Source organism: Dunckerocampus dactyliophorus, chromosome 17 (genome assembly GCF_027744805.1).
Source record: "Dunckerocampus dactyliophorus isolate RoL2022-P2 chromosome 17, RoL_Ddac_1.1, whole genome shotgun sequence".
NCBI lineage: Eukaryota > Metazoa > Chordata > Actinopteri > Syngnathiformes > Syngnathidae > Dunckerocampus > Dunckerocampus dactyliophorus.
The window spans coordinates 12,964,129-12,988,473 of NC_072835.1; the positions used below are offsets into that span (position 1 = coordinate 12,964,129).

Genomic DNA, 24,345 nt, shown 5'->3' on the forward strand with positions numbered 1-24,345 from the left:
CATCATGGAACTGTCAGACAAGTGCAAAAAAAAAAAAAAAAAAGACAATCACTTGAAGAGTTGAATGCTTGGAAGACTAAAACTTAATGGCTGGTAAATGGATTTAACATCCGTACAAGTGTAAAAGGAAGTTAAAAGGAAAACTGCCCTTTTTTTATTTGCCCGTCATACACAATCCTTATGTGAGACATGAACACACATGTCTTTCTCTTTTCTGTGCGTTCTAAAGACGTAAAAACAGCAACAACAAAAAAAGACTTGGCTAAGAATGCACGTAATGGGATAAACATATTCCGTCAATAAAGTCTTCTGGAAAAAAATCCAAAAAGTGCCAACAACGCTTAATTTTCATATAATCTGACATGCATATTAACCAAGCTATGGCAACATTATTATTATTATTATTATTATTAACATTGTTACGCCGATCAAACTACGTTACTGGCACAGTGACACTAGCTACTAGCTGGCTAGCGGCAATCTTCACCACGCATTCGCCACGTGCCACGCTCACAAAAAGTAACGCTTGTTGGAGGTTTTTGGAGGTGTTTTAATAGCCTTTGTCAGCAGCATAGGTGTGTCCCATTACGTGCCGTAATGAGAGAAAGACGTGTGTGTTCATGTCTTACATAAGGATTGTGGACGATGGGCAAAATTCCCCCATAAAAGTGCAGTTTTCCTTTTAAGAATGAAGCATGAAAGCAATGAAACGTTTAGCTTTAATGATGATTGACAAATGAGAGGCGGGATTTCAGCCTAGAGTCGCCTTCGTAGGACTTTAGGCTATGATTATTATTATTATTATTATTATTATTGTTATTATTGTTATTGTTATTATTATTGTTAGGGTCAACTCGGTTACAGTATAGATGTAGTGAGCAGACAAAAGAGGGGCAGGTGCATTGCTTTTCCACTTTACAATACATGGTTCCGGTTCTTTAACACCACTGATGCCCTCCTGTGGTGGCTTTTGGAATACAAGTCACAAAAAAGCCAACGTTTTCCACCAAAAATCAAAGGATGCAGGGGACCATTTTGGTATTTTAAATGTTCTAAAAAAAAGGCTAAAACCAAGCCAAAGTAGATATGCTATGAAGTTACACATAAAACAGGCTGCATCTCAGCTTTGCGGTAAAGGTGACAAAGCATATTCTCATTAAAGAAGTGCAAAATTTATATTTTGTCCCAACCCTCGTAGAAAATGCTCGGCGAGATGTTTTTTGTTTTCATTATTTAACGTTTATCTGATATCTGCTAAACATGAATCCAGTACAGTAGTTTCACTTTTCACCGCCCACTTACATCGGTGCCAAGTGGGGCACTGACTTGCCAGATTCAGCAGAAAAGTTGCGGGACAAAGTTTATTTGTGTTAGTATCAACATTTCAAATTTTTCTCGTTTTTATGCTTTTTGTTTCTTTTTTGCTGTTTTATTATTGTTTCATTGTATTTTTAAGAAGGAAAAAAAACAAGCCATGAGCCACAAACTGCCCCTGGGCAGCACCCCTGCTTTAGACACTTACTGAAACGACATCTCGGCTCTGGCATTGGATTTTAATGACTAGCCTTCACAACAAATATTTTTTCCTGAATTATCCTTAATCAGCGACGCAGTCAACTTTCCAGATTCCACTGTAATTGATGAATGATTTGTCTTTTTGAAATGACCCATGCATCACCAAGTAGCTACACGTGAAGCTGTGCATTACATTACATTAGTCACAAGTGCACTGTCTGAACACACCAGTGTAGTAAAAGAACTGTTTTAAGAAATATGTTTGGCAACCAGTGATGATAATGATGACAGTGAAACACCACAGCCAACTCGCTTCTGTTTCTATGGAAAACAAGCAGCTCCGAGTCCTGATGGTCCAGCATGCCCTGCATGGTCGGGACTGTGCACACCTCATTAGGCTTCACACATCTAAGAAATGACGCTGAAAGAAAATGTTAACGAAAAGAGGTTACGCCACTTGGGAATGTATTTTTTTCCCTGCTCAAGAAGGGCAGAATTAGAGACACATGTTTCCTAGACTACCATCATGACCTAACCTGATATGTCATCTTCCAACAGGAGAGTCATGTTATTCCTAATTAAAATCAAGTGATGCCGTGCACCAATCACCCCCTCCTGCCAGCTTTCATCTACCATCCACTCGCCCCCTGACCACGTGTCGTCAGGGGTTTGAGAGGAAACTTGCTGGATGGTGCAAATGTGCCCTAAAAAAGGGGGGAAAAAAGCCATGTGACCTGCTGAAACAGGCTGTACCGCAGGGCTAGTTCTGGCCAACTCGAATTTGTCATGCTGTTTGTTTTGTGTTAATTTATGCTCTGTTTTGCCCTTTTGTTGCCTTATCATCCATCCATAAAATGTTTTAGCATGGTGAAATTCACACCACACGGCCCCGCCCCTGAAAACGGGCATCCATCTTCCCAATCCTGCCCTTTTCCTGCAACCTCTCATTCATCCTTTACTTGAATCACGCGATGCTTTCTTTTCAAGACGAGGTATTGTTTCCTTTTTTGCACAGTAGCTGACATCAATATTATTGTGATGTCTGCAACTTTTTTTTAATTTATTCTTCTAATTATGATTATTAAGCATCAGCATCATCCCATCTCATTCCCTTATGTGTGGGGTGAATTTCCATTATACCCTTTCGAGGTATAATGACTTTAAATGGGCTTCAGTTCCAGTTGCTGTTGATATGCATTTTAGTGGCTCTCCACTATGTTTCTGATACTGTAGCTTGCCTTTTTATACCTGCCTGGCTTTGAATGTGGATGTTTGCTTTGCTAGTGTCTTTTTTTACTATAGTTTTTAAAAGATATTCACCCTTTTTCTGATCCTTTGGCTCATGCATAAGGATATTCTTAAGTAATAACGATGGTGGATGGACATTTATTTTATTTTTCTTTTCTCCCCCTATGCAGCCCTCTTCCTCTCTAGAGACTCAGGATGTAAGAATACCTTAATATGAGTTTTTATATGCACACAAACACCCTATTGTTGAGCTGAGATTAGCAAGTGGGCACTTGTGAATTTGCATCTTGTAAGGATATGGTTAAACGTTTATTAACTTTCGACGTTTGCAAGTAAGATGCATGCTAAAATGTTGTCCGTGTAGATTTACTTGGCATACTTTCTCATTGTATATGTTGAGCAGTGTTGTCCATGAGGAGTTGGAGCTGTCAGGCGACAGTTTGGATATTTCAGATGGTTTAATTAAGGTGAAACATGGTATCACACCCACTGACATCTTTGCGACCCATCACTCATTCTAATGCATTCCTAGGAGCCCAAACGATTAGACTACAGTGCCATCTTTGCGGTCCCTTTGTGGCAGCTTGTGTAAAATTTAGATGAGTGCCCTCACATCATGCCGTTAAACCTTCCCACTCTCACGTCTTAACAGTCTTGATCCCTTTCTATCGCCCACTTTTCACATTTCGCCCCCATCTACTTAGCGCATAAGACGTCATAAGAGGACAAATACTGTGGCGAGTGGTGGAGTTGGGAATAGGAGAATGGGTGAAAGCAAAGTTATCACCGCCAGCCATAGAATGAACATGAATAATGTTTCCACATATATTCATTTTAGGATAGGAAAAGTGGTAGAGCAGAGCCCGACCCCAAAAAGAAAGCCTCTTTTAGGTCCATCAGTACCACCCTGGCTTCCAGCATCAAGAGACGTAGGTCCTCCAAAGACACGGTAAGGAGACCCAGAAGCAACATCTTCCCTTCTTTACTCCTCCTCCCGCTCTTTTTTCCTCTTCCTCGTCCTCTTCTGTCGCCTCTCTCGTTCTCGGGCTCTGTCCTTTCTGCTCACATCTCCATATCCGATCACGAGAGAGTCCCCATGCGCCACTCATCCATTTCCACGGGGCTCAGCTGCCTCTGTCACGTGTCTGTCAGTTCACCATCGATCAACCATCAAGCATCTCTAGCGCCTCCACAGGCTGAAGGATATCAGTGCAGGTCAGGTCAGGCCAGGAGCTGGAATCAGAAAAGGGGCCGACTATACCCAGTAGAGGTGGTGGTGGTGTGGGGTGGAAGGGTGGGGGGGCTGTTGTTCATCCATAATCAGGGGTGATGCAAACAAGCTGTCTGTTTTGTCTTGGGCTGCTGGTTTGTTTGTGGACTCTGGCGATGGTTTGATTCTTGAGCGAGTCACGGTGTGCGTCCTGTACATGTGTGTTTATGTGTTTGTGACCAGTACTTTTGGTGGCTTGATTGACCTTTTCTTTGCACCAAACCTGCACTTCTTCTGTTTGGTTTCTTTTGGTTTGGAACGCATGTGCCAGTGTTCTGTCTTTTTGTCCAAAATTCCATTTTCAAGGTGGTCGTGCGACGGCCAATCCCACCAAGAAGAAAACCAATACGTTTTGCTATTGAACCATCTGTCTATTTCAGGATTTGCACTCATGGATTTCTATTAACGTATTGATTGATTTACTTTCTGCTTTGTCATATTTTGTTGTCATAATTCTTGTTTATTTTTCAGTGTTCTTGTGAACCGTGTGTCTTTTTCAGGGTATTTTCAGGTGATGACGGAAGTCTTCTCTTGTCTTTCTCACTGTGCTACAATGCGAACGAAGTAATGGTTTCTTTATTCTTCCTTGACTCGTTTGTTGTTGCACACTGAGAGTATCAAGGTCAAAGTTGTTGCATCAACCTCAATTCTGACACTTTTCCATGTTTGGACTGAGCTACAGCTGTAGCTGCAGCTAAGCATCCCGGTCCAAAAATGTTACTTTTTGTCTTTTTTTATTTTTTTCTCGCTCTCTTATCTCTTTGTTAACTGTCATTTTTATGAATGTCCCTTTTATTGAACAAAACCATCTCTACTTTCCCTTCCTGAGGTGTGGCAGTAGAATCAAAGAAGAGTGGGACCGTCTCTGTTCTCAAGTCTGCTTTGAGGGTTCTGTTTGGTTTAGCGACCCAAGTATAAAACCCCACACGAGTGTCAACAAAAGATGTAACCAAAATGGTTTATCATCCTCAGTCTTTGACCATTATTTTTGATTTTATATCAATGTTCTTTTTTTACATGAATGGATATCAATGGACTTTAGTGTCAGTGTCCCTCACCCACATGCCACTCTGCTCCTCTCTCCCTCTTCAAGCATGCAAACACTGTCCTAGATGTAGTGACAGTAGAAAGTAGTGCAATACTCCATGTAGCTGTGCTAAGATCCCTCGTGCTAAAAAGCTTTAACACTCTTAGCTGTGGTTGTAATGTCTTCCCCAACTTCCCCCAAATTTGGGCCAATTATGGTCACTTTTGCGAAGCAAATTCGTCCCTTCATTATCTCATCAATGAGAAATCTAATGCCGTGTTTCCCAACCTTTTACCGAGCCAAGGCACATCATTTAATTTACATAAGAACAATCCCACAGCAGCAAACAAAAATGATTTATGAATCATGCCTGTCAACCGTCCTGTTTTCACGGTGGAACTCCCATATTTTGGACCTCTTTCCTGGCACCCTCCCGTTTTTTCCTGTATTTTACCTTTTACAAAAAAAAAATGGCAGGGCTGGGCGCTGGTGGTAATACTGTTGGAAGACAATCATTTTCCCTAATTGTCCCCTAATTTTCAAATGCAAATGTCAAGTATGGTTTGAATGGCTACACAGATTAATTATGTACCTTCTGCCATCTAGTAGAAGAGCATTTGATTGTTCAGCCTGTCACTATACAGTCGTCCCTTGCTACATCGCGGTCAAACTTCGTGCCCGCACTCTCGATTTTTCAAAAATTAATTAATAAAGGATCGCTGTTTTGTGGTTAAATATTGTCTATTATTGTCTATACGTATTCATGGCCTAAATTAAGCATTTTCAAGCATAAAAATGGCTAAATGAGGGAACATAAAAATAAAAGTGTAATACCGTATCTGTGACTTGTGTGTGCCTTTAAGAAGCGGGGCTTGGGAAGTGACGTGTTTGACATCAGCTAGTTAGATTTGACGGTAAGCTGAGTGCTGGCATCAGCTTAGCAGGGTAGAGCGTGGCCGACAGCAGCTCCTGTGTGAATGTGAACTGCATGTGTTGTCTGTGCTTGTCAATAAAGCGATTGAAGTGCATCGTGAATTGCTCCTTAACCACAAACAGCGGCAGTGGAGTAGTATCCTACACGTGTCTCTAGGTGTCCGTGGTGTTACATTGATGAAACAATAGCCACCAGGAAATACACTGTCAATGCTTAGTCTTATTTAGGTCTAAGATGGCTTATTTTCTATTATGTCTACTATAGTGCGTAATGCAAATGTAAAGGTGACTATACGGGTATTATTTAATGACTACAGGTCCATATAAAAATGATAAAAACCGTGCTCTAATTACGAAAATATTTCCCTTGATAATATTGAATCCTACTTTGCGGAAATTCACTTGCGGTCCAACCTGGAACCAATTATCTGCAATAAACAAGAGACGACTGTACATCGCTGGCATAGACAGTTGAACAAAGATACAATATTTATAGTATCTTTTGGACCAATTAAGTGAAATTGGAACATTTCCTGCATCAGACCTGATAATTCTTCACATGAATGTGCCGCGGCAAAGTGGTTGGGAATCACTGGTCTAACCAATCAAATGTGTCACTGTATCGTGCACTCACATCGTCACTTTATTCTGATGGAGATGCCAACATGCAAAATGTCTCATTTATCCAACAAAAATTGCTGCTAAAGATCGCGTTCAACAGTTCCCCAATGCTCTCCATAAAATCGGGGAAAAACTACGTGCAATGCATCGGAACAAATCGAAAGTTGAAGCACTTTTCAACCGCAAAACATACGCAGAAAATAGCCGCTACTTGTGGTGGTGTGAAAAAGACAGACATTCATTGGGTAGTGTTTGTCTGACAAACTATGTTTGTGTAATATTTTGATAGGAAGTATTTTTAATGCCAGGTAGTGTAGCTGTGCAATACCTGTGCAAAACCTCACTCCTCCACGCCTTACGAGCTGTGCTGGTCAGTGGGTTGAGAGCCTGGGCTTTTGGGGGCTGTCCACACAGAAACGTTGGAAAAGGCAAAGTATTTTAATGTTTGTGCCTTTCATCCACACGGAAAAGGCGTTCTGGGTGCTCTGAAATGGTATTTTTTTTACACGGGTTCCAGAGTGGGAGAAACTGAAAATGTCGGCTTGTCGTTGCCATGTAGAAAACGATGACGTCACCGCCCCGCTATATGTTCATATCGCTATATTCTTTTTTTTTTTTTTTTTTTTAGAAATGTCAAATAGCTCAGTGAAATCTGACAAGGCAAGTATTATTTTTTTCCTCCATGTTTACCTGTGAGAGAGTACTGAATAACATCCTGTCCACTCATTGGTCGGTCAACGAAACGCCCGCATGACGATGACATGCACGAGCACAAAATTTAACACACACGAATTTTCCGTGTTGTGATAATCGCCCTATCATGCAGGTTCCATTGAAAATGAATGGACTACAGGTGTCGTCACCTCCCACGTGTGGAGCCCATTACATCGTCTTCACCCAGTGATCCGTTCCCGTCTGGATGCGACTATTTACTAATCAGGCGCAGTGTGGATGTGAATTTTTTTCAAACCACAAAAAAAAAAAAAGCCCAGGAACGTTTCCGTGGAGACAGCGCGTGAGTCTACTGGCCAGTGCCCTTGACAAGACTCTCAATTGGTGGCGATGTGTGGTTGCGGGATGACCACTGTTACACCAGCAGATGTAAGAAACGTAGGCCCCTAGCGCCCCTTTGTATTTCTGCATCTGCAGCTTGTTAGTTGAATGAATCGTCTCCGAGCTATAAATGATGATTAAAAAAAACACATTGGAGATAAACTCTGCACTAATTATGTGGCGCACTGCTGTACATTTGTGTTAGAACAGCACATAAATGCCGATGAGCCAATATTAGCCTTCATGAATCATTTCTTTTTCAGTATGGCAAATGAGAAAAAAAACATTACCACTAAAAAAAAAAAAAAATACGACCTGCGGCTTGTCAGACCCCACTCCCAAGGTACAAATCAATCAAGCAAAATCCCTGTTGCTATAGCAACTAACCACCTGCACGGAAACCAGGCCTTGTGGTCCCTCTCTATAATTTACCCCGCTCTGCTTTATAGGAAGTGCAGTAACGTGAAGGCTTGAACGCAGCAGCACTTTTTGCTCTTCACTGGCTGCTAAATTAAGATGACACCTCTGCATGCTTATAAATGAGAACAGTGACTCCTCCATTGAATGATGGGATTCAAACGTGCTGCTGTCAAGCCTCATGTGCATGTAGTGTCTTCTCCCGACTGACCCCCCTCAGGCATCTGGCATTTAAAACAATCACAACCAAACTAATTAGCCTGAGAGGGGTTAGAAAAGCTTGCTGCAGCAATTAAGTGCATTACAAGTGCGTATAGAGTACGATGACAGGAAATGACACCCCCATGTGTCTCCCCTCCTCCCCTTTTCTTTTCATCTCTGCAGCAGTACCCCCCCACTGACATCACAGGACAACTCAACTTGTCTGACCCGTCCGTCAGCACTGTGGTGTAAGGGAGCGTCGCCCTCTCACCCACTTAAGGAGAGAGGAAACGAGAGGAAGGTGACTTGACAGGAGACGTGTCTCCTTCATCACTTCACTGATAGCCAGGGGATCCTTTCGAGGAGCTGAAGTTGCACCTTCTTAAATGTCAGGATTACCTGGCCATAGATGTTTATAGGGTCCCTGAGCATGCACGGAGCCATCCGACTCACATACACAGCCTTTTTTTCCAGATGTATATTACTGCGTGACGTATTTAACCTTCTTTTCTGTAATTCCGTAGACTAAACCTTTGTTGTTCACTCCGATTTCTTGACCTGCCTCATAGCTTTCAGGCGTAGTTAAGGTGCATTAATGAATAAGCCGGTTTTAATGCAAGTACTGTACTTGACATATCACTTCAAACTAGGGCCTAGAAACCACTGTAATATTTAGGGTTTTTTTCTGGCACATATCATACACTAAGTACTGTAAGCTTCCATTGATATAAGCATCATTTTTGTGTTTCTGCATATATTTTAAACATAGTTTAGTTTGGGTTTCTTTCCTTGAGAAGCACTACTAAAGGCACTAATACTGAGGATATGATTAATCACAATGAAAGCATGCGTGTGTGTATATGGTCTGTATATATTTGAATGACATTAGTCATGTCATTTCTTATATTTGGAAGTCCAGGCTTGAATTGCATTTTTCCCTCTTTGATTGTCCACTAAAATACCAAATTGCATGTTTTTTTTATACGCATAATTTATTGATGATAAATGAGCTACGTTTTATAGCAAGAAAGCATTTATTTTGCAGTCTGACAAATCTGCAGACTAATATTTTTATGCCGTAAGCCATGTTGTGTTTGGGGCTGCCCTCCGTCTTCCTCTCTCCTGCCGCAGTCTCTCTCTTTTCCAGTCTCAAAGGGGTTGCATCAAAAGGCCAAGTTTTTCAGGCAACCAGCACTCGATCTTTGGTGAAAAACCTCCTTTGGGCACAGGTTGTTGCTGGGGAACTTTTTCATGAAGGAGCCTGAGTAAATTCAAAGCTATGGCTAAGCTTGCAAGCTTTGGTTGGCTGTAAAAACAGGCCTTTTCCCAGTTTCTGGAGATGAGAAACCACTGCTGATCAAGACTCTCACATCTTTCCTGGTGTCCAGCACCACATTGCACTTTACACTAAGAGGGAGCTCCCAAACAGTAAAAAAAATAAACGCTACAAATGATTTGGCATTGTTAGATCTGCAGTCATTTTAAGTGTAATAATGACGCGTTGCCAAAACATTATTTTCCCAATTTTCTTCTCAGCTGTTTCTCGATGACTTTTGCCTGCATGATATTTTATTTCCACTGCTTTTGCTTTTTGTTTTTGGACCTGTATTGTCACAGTGGATTTGAGCTGTTTTATGCACATCATTTGAATGAAATGTAAATAGAGTCTGGTCAGTGTTACTAAGAATGAGGAGATTGTATAGTGCGCACGTGTAACGACTGCTGCTGAGAATGTCTTTTACTACTTCTAGTTATTTACTCTCATGCGCACAAACAAGTTGTGTTCCATGGGCATGCACGCACGTACATACACACACACACAGACCCTCTTAATAAACAGTATAAACCCATTTGCTTTTCTTACCTTAATGCATTGAACCATTCTCTTTACAGAACTGTAAATAAAATAGACTTCAATACTTGCAAATCCCCACATGTTGTCTGTTAATTATTTCACACTCCATTTAGTCGCATTATGTGTATTTATGCACATACGGTACATAAGTATGTGACGTTATATCATAAAATGAATACTCACATTTAAGCAGACACATATTTACTGCTTGCCTGAATTAGTTAGCAATTTATTCATTCCCTACAGCCTATCCTTCCAAGGGTTATCCAAGGGCAATCATAGAGCAACAATGTATGGTTTTTTTCTGTGTGTTTTATAATAACCAGCTAAAATGTCAACACCTAAGACACTTAGGCGTTACTCCAAGAGAGGGTTCCTCATTTACATTTGTCCAAGGGACAGAATGTTTGGCAGACACGGTGAAGGCCGTCGTTAAATAAATAATAAAAAAAAAGGATTTCTATGGCGATACAGTGGTGTGAAAAAGTGTTTGTCCCCTTCCTGATTTCTTAAGTTTGTCACACTTAATTGTTTCAGATCAAGAAACACTTTTAAATGTTAGTCAATGTCAACACAACTTTTTTTTAAAATTAAACTTAAGGGAGGAAAAAAAAATCCAAACCTACATGGCCCTGTGTTAAAATGTATCTTAACTAACTAACTTATTTGAGATCTATCAGTCTAAAAAAGGTTCTAAAGCCATTTCTAAAGCTTTGGGACTCCAGCGAACCACAGTGATGGCCATTATCCAAAAATGGTGAAAACATGGAACAGTGGTGAACCTTCACAGGAGTGGCCGGCCGACCAAAATTACCCTAAGAGTGCAGCGACGAATCATCCAAGAGGTAACAAAAGACCCCACAACAACATCCAAAGAACTGTAGAACTCAGTTAAGGTCAGTGTTCATAACTCCACCATAAGAAAGACACTGGGCAAAAACGGCCTGCAAGGCAGAGTTCCAAGACGAAAACCACTTGTGAACAAAAAGAACATTAAGGCTGGTCTCAATTTTGCCAGAAAACATCTTGATGATCCCCAAGTCTTTTGGGAAAATACTCAGAGACAAAAGTTTAACTTTTTTGGAAGGTGTGTGTCCCATTACATCTGGCATAAAAGTAACGCAGCATTTCAGAAAAAGAACAGAATACCAACAGTGAAATATGGTGGTGGTAGTGTGGTGGCTGTTTTGCTGCTTCAGGAAGACTTGGAAGACTTGCTGTGATAAATGGAACCATGAATTCTGCTGTCTACCAAAAACTCCTGAAGGAGAACGTCCAGCCATCTGTTTGTGACCTCAAACTGAAACCAACTTGGGTTCTGCAGCAGGACAATGATCCAAAACACAACAGCAAGTCCACCTCTGAATGGCTGAAGAAAAACAAAATGAAGACATTGGGGTGGCCTAGTCAAAGTCCTGACCTGAATCCTATTGAGATGCTGTGGCATGACATTAAAAAGGTGCTTCATGCTAGAAAAGCCTCCAGTGTCGCTGAATTACAACAATTCTGCAAAGATGAGTGGGCCAAAATTACTCATTGCAAGTTATTGCAGACGCTTGATTGCAGTTGTTGCTGCTAAAGGTGGCCCAACCAGTTATTAGGTTTTAGAGGGTAATCACTTTTCCACACAGGACCATATAGGTTGGGACTTTTTTTTTGTTATCTCCCTTAATAATAAAAAGTTTAATTTAAAAACTGCACTTTGTGTTCAGTTGCGCTGTCATTGACTAATATTTACTTTTGTCTGATGATTTTAAGCATTTGTGCGACAAAAAAAAAAGAAATCAGGACGGGCGCAAACACTTTTTCACACCACTGTAGCTCAGCAGCTTTGTTATGCGGAAACGATGCAGAAATCTCACATTAATCATGCTGGGAGGTTAAAAGTTAAAGAAGAGGACATGATTGAGAATCCAGACAGAACAACATCCTGGTTCTTCTCATCTCGTCTTTGTAATCTTCGCTTGTCAAGTCAGTGACACTTTGAAGAAGTCTCTTCATATGCAACACAGTTGACTCCAACAAAAATGCTGTGGGAAACTTGTCCAAGAGTTTAAGAGCTTTGTTTGAAGGGCTGCTGGTGCGCATCTTTCAAGAGGTAGGTGACTTAAGTCTTCCCTGCCATTTTTTAATGTGTTTTATCGTGTGCAGATGATCCCTTATTGTCTTTGAAGTAGAGGAATTGAAGTCAATGATGCTGCGTTGGTTTATATTTAAGACTGTACTGAATGTATTGTATGGGTGAGGAACTTTTAAACATATCGCGTAATGTTACATGTTATTTTTAGACACACGAGTGCACAAAACACATTTTAGTCCTCTGCTGAAAACATGTCCCAGCTTAACTTTATATTCAAAAGAGGAAGCAGCTTAGGGGCTGCACCCATTTACATGCAAATACTAAACAAAAACAACAAGCAGCCCTGCAGTTCCTCAGTCCAATCACCTACAATATGGATCCCTGCCAGGACATCTATTGTTTTCATCTAATGAGTGAATAACGGTGTGCTTTGTCTCTCTCACACCAAGAAAACTTGGATTTCTGGCTCTCGGGTTTTTCTCCACACCAGCTCAGCCTCAGAGTAAAAACATTTTTCCTCCACAGGACTAGTAGCCTTGGAGCTGAGACTCGAGGAGGATCATAAATACAGCCCAGACTTTGCTTTCTGTAGTGGGATATAAGCGAGGAGTGGAGGAGGCGGTTGTCTTGAATCCAACTTGAAGCATTCACATGCTCCAGCCATAGAGGGTCTCTTCTGGCTTTGGCCATGGCTCAGTGTGCAGCTCATCCCGCCGCCCTCATCGTGCTGCTGGTGCTCGGCACGGCCGCTGTCCTGCTCCTCACTTTACCAAGCCAAGACATTCCCAAGGCACCCGGGTTCATGGTAAGGTCGGTCCACTTGATATTTTTGGATCAGTCAGAGTGTGAAGTCGGTGGAGAGGTAACCAAAGCGTATCAGTCTGGAGGCTCGCAAGAGAAATCTGTGGCACTGGACACTGGATGTTAGTGTAGATCCTGGATATTCTTACTGTCTATATTTACCAGTCATGAGATGGTTTATGCTCTCATCAGACACGCCATTGGGTATCTCTGCACAGTAATAATGTAAATATAAAATCACTAATAATGTTCAATGGCTTATCATGGGGAAGGTTTAATTGAAATTGCTTGAAAGTGGAAAAAAGTAGTTGTTGAACACCCCAGAGGTGATGCTATTTCGGCAGTGACCAAAAAATGCAATATTATGCAATAAGGTGCATGAAATGTTTGACTTTGAACTGCTGTCATGCACGACATCCTCAATGCAGTAGGGGGAATAATTATTCCAATGATTCCGATTCCCTGTTGACTTTGGACGTTTGCGCCCTTACAAAGACATGAATCGTCTTTAATTATTGGGATTTTATCAACAAACAATTCCGAAAGAAATGCTGACGGTGACCCTGACACCATCCCTTCTGTCAGACATGGAGGGGGAGGCATTCTGCTCTGAGGATGTTTGTCTGCTCAAAGTACAGGAAGACTTCACCACATTGAGAGGCAAGATCATGTAGAACCTTCTGAAGTTGTTGGGCATCAAGTCTCGAGCATTGATGGGAACCGGGACTAACATTCTGATGCTCCCGGGATCGTTAAAAAGTTTTATTTCGATTCCTAGTTTCCATGCCCACTTCGCCGACGGGAAGAAATAGCCGCAAACATCAACGAAGAAGAAGAAGCCGGCGAGCAACCAGCAAAGAAGAAGCAGCTAGAAAGTTAGGCTTAACTTCATTTAAAAAAAACACACACAAAGATATCACGTGGGTGCACAATCAACATGATTAATGTTCACACATTCACGGTGTAGAAATAACACGGTACCCCGTCTTTGATGCGCTACGTCGGACTTCTTCTAAGCAATCAGAATCAGGGAAGTCAGAAGGAACAACGTCTGTCTCATGCCAATGTAACCAAGGGTTCCAGGATGTTAGCTGACGTGGAAGTTCAGTGTAAATAAAGGATGGGAGCTACGGCGACGGCTAGGCAAGTTTATACACTTGCAAAGTCCGTCTCTGTTAGCAACAGTCAAGGGACCTTCTCAACTCACACAACACACTGTCAGTCTTCAAAATAAGAGTGCTGTCCTGTGCTAACAAAATAAGGGTTTCATAAAAAAATAGCTTAAACCACCAATGGGGCACCAAACTAAGTATACTACATTTCAAAAGTAAACATCTTTTGTGAAAGTATACTCCTGTAAAAAGATAGTTTGATGTTTATATGTTGGTTGAAAATACCCCTGATAGAAATTCATAGTAAAGTTAATGTTCATATCATGAATACAAATCATTGAGAAGTTCAGACATTTCGTCCAAAAGGAACTCTGGGTAGCACCCTCATTTAAACCATGCAAACCTTTATGACCCTGCCTTTTAAAAGCATCAGAATCGAGAATCATTAGGAACCGGAATCGAAACTAGGAATCGGAATCGTAACAGAAATTGTTCAAATTCAAACAATGCCCAACCCTAGTTGTGCATGGGTCTTCCAGCATGAAATTGAGAGAAATGTGAATTCCAACATTTGGACATGTTCGCAGTCCAGTATGCTCGACGTTGACTTATTTTCAGAGGACAATAAATCTGCACATGACGTGTTTGCTCTCCCCTATTTTAAACACACGGTAGACACACACACACACACACACACATTCCATTTGTTTTTTAAGTGTCAGGGCTGACAGACTGTTGCGTGGGACCAGGCCAGACATGCACACTTGGGGGCAGAGAGTGGGGTGGAGCGATGGCGTGGGGTCACTGCCATTTGGGGACAGGTTGGGCCTCTGGCCATGGGGCTTTTCTAAATCTGTACTGGGATAATACGGCAAGCAGATCAGTCGTACTGCATGACTAAGCTGCCGAACAAGACATATTTTTGAAAAACTCAATAAATATATAGTTTTCCAAGCTGTACACTGACTACTCCAAGTTTCATTTCTATACAGTAGTCAAGATATAATACTCATTCATTCACTTTCTGTTTGTTATCATCCTGTAGTATGGAATTGTTTTGGATGCTGGATCCTCACACACATCCTTGTATGTATACAAGTGGCCTGCAGACAAGCAAAATGGCACCGGGGTGGTCACCCAGCACAGTGAATGTCATGCAAAGGGTAAGCTTAGGATTATCAAGTTGCATTGTTGGTTTGCATACAGCCTGCATGCAGTACCTCTGCTTTAACGGGTTCCTGACGCCGTTGCTGTGTTTAACTAGCAGTTTGCATCACGTCTACATGACTCGTTTATTGATATAGTACTTCCTTTTAGGTGCTGTATACTTTTCACTATGAGGTGATGATTGATTCACATGTAACGTGCACGCATCATGGATGATCGTCAGTAAGTGCTAAACGGTGTTTCACTCCTTTCCAAGGAGGTGGGATCTCCAGCTATGCAGGCCAACAAGGAGCAGTGGGACAGAGCTTGGAGGAATGTTTGGACCAGGCAGTGCAGGATGTCCCTGCGCACAGACACAAGGTTACACCTGTGTACCTGGGTGCCACAGCTGGCATGAGGCTTCTACAGTAAGTCATTGTTTCTGGTGGTCTGTGTGCTCCAGGTATTGCAGGGATGGGTTTTTGCTTGCATGTTAATCTCTGGTTCTAATGTATTTATTCTTTTTTTTTTACGTTAAGTTTGATATAGAGACAAAAAAAGGAATGATTTGGGCCCCCTTTGCAACATTTGACAGCCAAAAAAATTGCATAACTGAAGTCAAATGTAAAACTCCTACAGTATATGTAGGACAGTCATTCCCAACCTCTGTGGGTCGCGGGGAAAATATCCAATTGGTGCATAAATGATCATTTACTACAAATAATGTATTTTGTTCATCTGTCTATGCCAGTGACGCATAGTGACAGGCAGAACAATTAAATGGCCCACTAGATAGCGGAATTGACTTAATTAACCTGTGTATCCACCTGTTTCCATTCATACAACAGAATGAGTGATGGCACGTTTGGTGGTGCTGTGACATTTTTCAAATGTAAGATACCTTAGTCAGCAAACACCGATCACACTAAAAATATCCTACAAAGGCCCTTTAAACATCCATCCATCCATCTTCCATGCCGCTTATCCTCATTAGAGTCGTGGGTATGCTGCAGTCTATTCCAGCTGACTTCGGGCGAGAGGCGGGTTGCCAATCAATCGCGGGCCCTTCAAACATAGAATGCTGATACTAAAGTTGCTCAAATTTGTCTCAATTTAATGATATGTTTGTTTTTCACCCTCCCAGTATCTCCAGTCCACAACAGTCAGCGCAAATTCTGCTGGAAGTCAGCAATAAAATCCAGTCATACCCGTTCAGCTTCCGGGGGGCCGCCATTCTGTCCGGGCAAGAGGAAGGCGCATACGGTTGGGTCACTGTCAACTACCTCTTAGAGAATTTCATCAAGGTAAGAATTTGTATTTGTATCCAAATCAAGAGTCAACTAATATGAATCCTAAAACAACTGAGATGATTGGCGCTTAACGAGCACAACACAATCCCACGCACATACAACACATATTCACTTACACAAACAAAAACAACAACACACTAGAATAGTGGTGTCTTAGAATAGTCGACTATGTGACGATTCCATTCCGAGGGTTGTGATTCGACCATCATTCTCGCCATCAACTCATGAAAATGTCATGTGATCAACATTGTACCATTCTGACTACATGGGGGTGCCCACGGCTGCTGCTGAGCATGCATTTTTACCAAGAATGTCCCTCTTTTTGTTATAAATAGCCTATTTTGACATAAAATCAGCCTCATTTGTGTTAATAAAGAATTGAAAATGGCGTGTGGGTTTAACAGAAGACCTATACTTACGCAAGACAGCGGCGTGTACACAGCAAAGCCCAGCATACTTGCTAATATTGTTCATACATTGATTTAACATTTTACACATCGGATTTCACAGCGCCGACGTTTGTATCGCCAATCTTTGATTCAACCCTGAGATCTTCAGAGTACCGGAGCCTACACACACCAACCAGTTCTCGCAGGGGGCGTCCAGAACGTAAACAAAGGCGACGAAGGCGCGGAGGAATACAAGCTAAGCTCAAGCTAACACTGCAAAGGCTCTCATTACCGAACATATTCCTCGCTAGTGTGCGGTCTTTGGTGAATAAAATGGAGGCGTTACGACTCCACGTCACCCACAGGAAGAGACTTTTGGACTGCAACGTTGTGATTTTCTACGAAACATGACAACAATATTAGACCTACATTATTCATCACCACATAGAGTTTGGATGTTCACTATCATCCGTACACGCTCTTTGCGGCTCTTCTACCACCCTGCACGTTATCAGTAGTGATATGTTGAAAACGGTTGTGTCAGTGGTAAACTGTTTAAAGCTACTCAAGTCAGGTATAAGAAATACATACAGTACATCTTTTTTTTTGTTATTGTTTCTTTCTAGTATGGCTTTGTGGGGCGTTGGCTCAGCTCAGGAAGACCCACAGTGGGGGCCCTGGATTTCGGCGGGGCATCCACACAGATAACATTTGTGACTAAAGAGAAAGTGGAGGACGAGAAGGACATGATGAAACTGCGTCTGTACGGCCAGGAGTACTCTCTGTACACACACAGCTTCCTCTGCTACGGGCAGGATCAGGTCCTCAAGCGGCTGATGGCCCACATTGTCAAGGTAGTTGCAGTATATTCATCTCACGCGATGATAAATTGGGTTATTTCTCTCACAGAATGAATAAAATATATCTATGTTATCAATGTGCTCAGATACTGGATTTATTAGGAAAGTAGCCCAGTGAGATACATCCCCCTGATGTCTCTATAATTGTGTTACATCCAAATGAATTATGCATGCTTTGGAGGAACTATAATATTCTTAATTGTCCTCTGTTTCTTTCTCTCAGTCTCAAGGTTATTCAGCATCCGTTACTCACCCGTGCTATCCTGCAGACTCCTCTGTAAACATAAAGCTGGACAGCATATTCAACTCTCCATGCACAGCCAAGTACAAACCAAGCTCCTACAAAGCCCAGGACTCTTTGGTAGTACGTGGCAGTGGACATTATGAGCAATGTTCAGGCAACGTGTCCAAGATCTTCTCCTTTGGCAGCTGTCCTTTCTCTCATTGCTCCTTTGACAAAGTCTTCCAGCCCAACGTCACTGGCAGCTTTATGGTAAGGAGGGCCTACATGAGAAGCAGACAGAAAATACATGCAAAATGCCAAATCTCATGGGTATTGCATGCACTTGTGTAATTTATGCATCTCTGTCTGTGTAACCAGGCGTTTTCAGCCTTCTTCTACATTCACTCCTTCCTGCAGCGCATCACTGGCATCTCAGTGAGCACTGCTGCCCAGATGGAGGAGGCAGCTAAAACAGTATGCAAGATGAGTTTAGACCAGGTAAAGTACTGCTTCATTTATGTATTACCGTCATATGTATTTACTGTATGCCTGCACGTGCTTGGGACAATTTTTGGTAATAATTTGTGTCCTAAAACGATTTAGAATGAAGTAATAATCAATTCATATATCAATATTTGAAGAGCTTTCTCATTACATCTTTGGACACTTCATTAGGTACAGCTGATGGTCGAACTGCAGCATGTGCCTGTTTTAGTGGCCCGCATCACTCGGGCTCAGTAGTTAGATTGTGGTGCAGTTGTACCTAAAACAGCGTTCACTTACTTTGATGCTTGTGATTATTTTTCCATGGTGTGTTGATTTACGTATTATACATAAACATGCTAATGCAATGTGTCGATAAACATGCATTTAGATGCTGGTTCTTGCTCCAGATCAAGCGTCTCGCCTGAGGGACTACTGCGCTTCCTCTGTGTACATCAAGGTTCTCCTGCTTAGAGGATACAGCTTTGATGCAACGTCCTTTTCACGCATTTCTTTCAAGAAGAAGGTGAGAGGTTTGGAGTCTTTGAAATTAAAACCTTGAAACAAAATGAAGGGTTGTGTTCCGTTATATGTTGTTATCGTTTCTGCAGGCAGGCGACGCCTCTGTTGGATGGGCTCTGGGGTACATGTTGACTTTGAGCAATTTGCTGCCGTCAGAAAAAATTGCAACGTGGAAGGCATTGGCGCCAGGAGTATGGGAAACCCTCATTGCACTTTGTGTATTGCTCTTGGTCATCATCCTGGCCTTCATCACACTTGGAGCTTGTGAGTGGAAGAGGAGAGGCCGCAATGACGGCGCCATCTAGTCCACCACCATTGCGCACAATTACACTGTGATACAGTTTACTCTGTTTGGTCTCTGATATTACCCTGGATTTAAATATGTATGTGGAGTTTGTTTGCTGTTAAGACTTGTACAGTATGTTCTTCTGCATAATGTAGCTGTTCCAAATCTGTATTTGTCCCTGGTGGACTCAAAGTTGAATGTGTACTGGTTTTCTCCTCAAGTCCAATTGCTTAAGTACAGAGCAAACACTTTAAATAATGTGTTTCAAAAACCTTACATTATTCGATAACATTACCTTGGGGAAAAAATGTATGCTTCTGCAGACATTTTTTAATTGTGAATTACAGCTTGCAGTGATTCTGTTTTAGTCCATATTCTGCTGCAGGATTTGCCTATAACCTAAAATAACCATGTGTTTACATCGCCCATCCTGTGACAATGATGCCGTTAAGAAAAACAATTAACTGACAAATCCAAGACCCCACTCTTCTAGAAGTTAAGGGGGGCATTTAAACATAAGTAATGGTCTTACTCTCACACTGGGAAGGCATAATCCATCTTGGCATAATGCATTACATTCCTGGAGAAACTTCAACTTCCCTTGAGTTACCCTTATCTGTTCCTAAAAGTGAATACATTGATGTGGACATTTTACTTTATACCGTATCCTGTAACTAAGCAGTGTTTTGTACTTGCACTGCAACAGCATTTGATGTCATAATTTTGTATATACAAGATGGTAATATTTAACATTATTCTCATGGTGTATTGGTGTTGCTGTTTGAATAAAGACATTTCCTATGTTTGTCGCAGATGTGTCATAGATTTTTTTCGATTTTTGGCTGGCGGAAGTTTCGTATTCAACGGTTTACGGTTTTGACGCCTTCTCTTCAAAATAAAGGATATAGCTTCAATATGTGTTAATTTCAACACATAATATAATTAGTAATCATTTTGCACCGTTTTAAATCACCTAGTTAGTGAATCCACGGACAATTTATCGTACTAAATTGATAAACATAAATAAAGCCATCCGATTATACATTTATTCTGAAAATATTCATCGGAAGTATTTTGATAATACAGGAAGTGATACAAATTACTGTCGTTTGTGTCGTCAGCATGTGATTACAAATTACGTACAGAGAAACGGATTGTCCTGTTAAGATCCGAATCTTTTGTTTGCTAGCTTCCCTACTGGCGAGTTGTGTAGAGATGTGCACCCAAACGAAAGCAGCCGCCCGAATGGTAAACATCCCTCAGACAGACATCGATCCCTCCGGCGTGTTTAAGTACATCCTCATCAGAGTACACAGCAGGGAGGAGGGAGACGATACGGAGGTCGATATAGTTAGGGGATACGGTTGGGCAGAGTACCATGGTGAGCACAATTCAAAAGTTGTGTGTATGTTCTGTTTTGGTGGACACACTGACACAAGTATGAATGATTATACATATTTATAATTGTGGTTGTAGCTTGTAGTGGTGTAGCAGTGCACTGCAGGAGTATACGGCGAAGCGAGTTTAGTGGGTTAGCGAGCTGTGTTGAGTTGAAAGCCGGTGTCTTGCGTGTTCAGCCAAGGTAGCTCTCTTTTAAAGCAGCTCTATCACCATGGTAACTTAGGCTAAACTCAGGTTATGACCGGGCTTTCATGAAAGTGCCACTGTTTCACTAATTCGGAGATGGCGTCAGCATTTATTGATAACCTACGATTTTCAGACGAGAAAATAGACTAGATATGCTCACACGAGCACCAGGACTAAAATGCAATATGTAATTAATATGTAATTAATAATTAGGCCATCATGAGCAGACTTAAACGTCACCGCAGTCCTTGCGTGAGTACTCACGTCAAAACTGCCATCTAGTGGTCACAACGAGAGTCAACGAGAAGACACGCTGCAAAGATGTTATAAAATACGCTTTTTTCGGCATTTTTAAATTTTTTTTATATGGATTAGTGTTAAAATGTCAAAGTTGTGCAATGTTGAGTGTTGATGAATGAAAAGACTAGTAGCGTATAGTTAGTATAATAAATCTGTGTTAACTTGCCCATTACTTGCTCAGCATTATTCTGTCAGCGGTCCTTCCTCGCTCTTTTGGCAGTGACAGTGTTGCTTGTAGCAGTCATAATGTTCTGGGAAGTCCTAACGCTCTATAATAACTACGTAGCCATTTTTTGGAAAAAATAACTTATAATAACTTATAAACTTATAAATAAACTTATAATAATAAATAACTTATAAAATAAAAATAACCCCCTGCATCACACCAAGAGCCAAATGTTTACCATTTTCCCGTCCGTGTCGGAATATAATTGTACAATACTGTATGTGAACGACCTTTTACTATACAATGCATTGCGGTTGTACACGACTGCAAACAATACATATACTGTAGTAACAACCATACAGTTAAACTTGTGTTAAAGCATCTGTCTATAACCGAATATTGGTGCACACTGTCATAGTGCATCTTCTATTTTACAATATGAAAATGAAAACGTTTAAATTTTAATCAAAGTTACACCTCTGACCTCACATAAATGCTGCAAAAACAATAATATTTCAAAAGAAAAATGTTGCAAATGTCAACAACTTGAGAACTTGCAGCATGTCTCTCTTTTTGGTATTTGCAGCATTTTTTCTTTTGCACTTGTTTTTGCAATCACATCAAATGATTATGCACATGTCTTTGCATGGCAGTGGATATCTATGAGAAGGTTTCAGAGGAGCTTGAAAATGATGGACTCCTGGACTGTGAGTGTGTAGGAGGCGGCAGGATCAGACATGATGCCCAGGCCAAGAAGATCCACGTTTACGGATACTCTGTGGTGAGAGTCCACACACACACGCACACACACTCGAACATTAACATTGTATTTAATGGTATTTAATTCCTCACAGGGGTTTGGAAGAGCAAACCACGCAGTGACAACTGAGAAACTGAAGGCTCGATATCCAGACTATGAGGTGACCTGGGATAATGAAGGGTACTAAAATAAATTGTAACAAAAATATACATCACACTTCTCCGCTTGGTTTAAATTTAGCAATATAATCATAAACCATTTTATCATTGGCTTTTTAAATACCATTTTTGTATTCTCATATTATTACACATGTTATGGAAAACTCACTTTTTGATTGGTTTATACACATATTTGCCTCTCTGGACTGGCTGCCTGACCACCAAGTGTGAAATTCCACAACCATGTTAGCTGCTCATGTCAGAAAATGTGTCTTTCAGCAAGCCAGTCTGATTTTGTGGGACGTAACGATACAGCTGATTTAAATGTACTGAACCCCACAATGAATTTCTCCACACATGACTTGGAAGCTCCCTGAACTGAGATCCGCAGTTTTCACTTCTGGCACACAACTAAACCCCAGGCCGTCACATGTGTCCCACAGAATACAATTACTGCCGTTTACTGTGAGATCACAGAGGAGATTAAAGTCTAAAATATCAAGCAGTATTAGTGATAATGTTACCTGAAAAGCATTAACTATCATTGACGACCTGCTTTGCATACTTTTTTTAATTTTATGCTGTTTGGTTTTATGTTATATTTCAACAATTGATTGTGTTAGAGTGCAAGTGTGTGTGAGTCATATGACTTCATCTATCACATCCTCGTTTCTCACTGCCTCCAAAATGTGCACACGGCAGCTCAAGAGTTTGCTCGCAGGTGCGCACATTGGCCCAAATTGTTTTTTATGTCACAGACGTGTTATTAAGACACCTAGGAACTGTTTTAATCTGTGAAACAATGGCATGATGTCAGTATTTAGTTGAAGTTTGATCATAAACTAAACACATGATGGCAGTGTTTAGTTCAGTGACAGTAAGACTTTTGTTATTGACATTTCAACATGAGATCAATCAATTGGTTATTCGATATGATTCTGGTTATGACAGTTTAACAAGACTTTTTGTGGGTGTACAGACAAACTTTGGCTGGGTTTGTAGACTGAGAAAGTTTAAATAAACAGAAGGAAAATTGAAATGGATGCATTGAGTATGTGTATGTGAATGTGTTGTGGATGGGATCATGAAGGATGACTTCCTCCAAATTCTTCAACTTAACTTCAAATAAACAGCTAGTACCTCACATAAAAATGAATACAAATGTACTTAGTTAATTTAGAAGAAGATGGCATGGGATGGTGTATTTGTTTCAAACATGCTTAATTGAGGAACATCACGTGGTTACATTTGCACCATTCAACATGACCAAAAAGGAGGTGGAAGAAGCAGAATTTTTTAAATGCGACATTGCTACTCCTTCTCCTTTTATCTTTTACTGACAATTCATTCATATCTTCACTTCCGGTGTAAAAAAAAATTAAAAAAAAATTAAAAAGCAAATACAGTTGCCACGTCACGGTTCGAATTTTGCCACTTTACTCTATCACGCTTTTTCCATAAATATTAATTAATTCATGCTGTTTCTTGGTTGAATACAGCCTATCATTAGTCTAAACATGTGTATATTTAACACATTTCACATCTTTCTTGCCCAAATTAAGCATTTTCAAGCATAAAAATGGCTAAATTAACTAAAATACAATTATAAGGCATTCTGAAGACGTGAAACAATGTAGCATTCCACACTGGCCACTATGTGTCAGCAATTCCAAAAATCGTTTGGAACAACAGGCTTTTATTACAGGTTTCAATTATCTTGCAACAAGCACAACAATAAGCACAACAATAATAACATAATCATCCTCATAATAATAACACAGGCTACAGTTACGGCCATAATTCACTCGAAGCTTAAATTAAACGCTGAGCCCTTGACGTCACTTCCTGTCCTGTCATGTATTGCAACACACGAGTCTATGTCTTAAATGGCATATTTTTGTCTTATTATGTTTACTATATTGGGTAATACAAGTGTAAAGTTGACTGTGGGGTGTCTACAGGCATCTGGTTATGTTAGTAAACAGGTTTTCTATGGTCTAACTACCAAAATATTTGATTTAT

The 24,345-nt window shown here is 40.9% G+C and overlaps 3 protein-coding genes across 10 annotated transcripts in view; all 3 read left to right on the forward strand.

Annotated features, from left to right (window-relative positions):
* grin1a (glutamate receptor, ionotropic, N-methyl D-aspartate 1a) overlaps window positions 1–10,135 on the forward strand; it is a 44,339-nt gene extending 34,204 nt beyond the window's left edge. For 4 of the 7 annotated variants that reach the window (XM_054756834.1, XM_054756835.1, XM_054756836.1 and 1 more), the window contains 3 exons: window positions 2,934–2,960; window positions 3,602–3,712; window positions 8,469–10,135. In XM_054756834.1, the coding sequence (XP_054612809.1) occupies window positions 2,934–2,960; window positions 3,602–3,712; window positions 8,469–8,537 (207 nt within the window). In that variant the 3' untranslated portion in view covers window positions 8,538–10,135. The remainder of the gene's footprint in view (window positions 1–2,933; window positions 2,961–3,601; window positions 3,713–8,468) is intronic. The other 3 variants (XM_054756838.1, XM_054756839.1, XM_054756840.1) reach the window with 1 other exon arrangement.
* Window positions 10,136–12,675: 2,540 nt separating this feature from the next.
* entpd2b (ectonucleoside triphosphate diphosphohydrolase 2b) lies at window positions 12,676–20,120 on the forward strand. Of its 2 annotated transcripts, none has more exons than XR_008566523.1 (9): window positions 12,676–13,025; window positions 15,179–15,296; window positions 15,557–15,707; window positions 16,424–16,583; window positions 17,605–17,832; window positions 18,062–18,331; window positions 18,440–18,559; window positions 18,955–19,070; window positions 19,156–19,300. XR_008566523.1 is itself a non-coding variant. In XM_054757242.1 (9 exons), the coding sequence occupies exons 1-9, from the start codon at window positions 12,909–12,911 to the stop codon at window positions 19,369–19,371; spliced, it is 1,515 nt and encodes a 504-aa protein (XP_054613217.1). In that variant the 5' UTR covers window positions 12,676–12,908; the 3' UTR covers window positions 19,372–20,120. The 2 variants fall into 2 exon arrangements, 1 of the variants encoding a protein (XP_054613217.1); XM_054757242.1 differs by having other exon boundaries at window positions 18,936–19,070; window positions 19,156–20,120.
* A 333-nt stretch (window positions 20,121–20,453) lies between these two features.
* On the forward strand, window positions 20,454–24,304 carry phpt1 (phosphohistidine phosphatase 1). The gene is made up of 3 exons (XM_054757183.1): window positions 20,454–20,733; window positions 22,059–22,186; window positions 22,260–24,304. The coding sequence occupies exons 1-3, from the start codon at window positions 20,568–20,570 to the stop codon at window positions 22,350–22,352; spliced, it is 387 nt and encodes a 128-aa protein (XP_054613158.1). The 5' UTR covers window positions 20,454–20,567; the 3' UTR covers window positions 22,353–24,304.
* Window positions 24,305–24,345: the final 41 nt, after the last annotated feature.

Excerpts from the sequence above, each read along its gene's own strand:
- phpt1 (XM_054757183.1), top strand. The coding sequence starts at position 20,568 with ATGTGCACCCAAACGAAAGCAGCCGCCCGAATGGTAAACATCCCTCAG. Across the intron at positions 20,734-22,058 it reads CGGTTGGGCAGAGTACCATG|TGGATATCTATGAGAAGGTT; the intron begins GTGAGCACAATT and ends TTTGCATGGCAG. Across the intron at positions 22,187-22,259 it reads ACGTTTACGGATACTCTGTG|GGGTTTGGAAGAGCAAACCA; the intron begins GTGAGAGTCCAC and ends AATTCCTCACAG.
- entpd2b (XM_054757242.1), top strand. The coding sequence starts at position 12,909 with ATGGCTCAGTGTGCAGCTCATCCCGCCGCCCTCATCGTGCTGCTGGTG. Across the intron at positions 15,708-16,423 it reads GCTGGCATGAGGCTTCTACA|TATCTCCAGTCCACAACAGT; the intron begins GTAAGTCATTGT and ends TCACCCTCCCAG. Across the intron at positions 18,332-18,439 it reads ACGTCACTGGCAGCTTTATG|GCGTTTTCAGCCTTCTTCTA; the intron begins GTAAGGAGGGCC and ends CTGTGTAACCAG.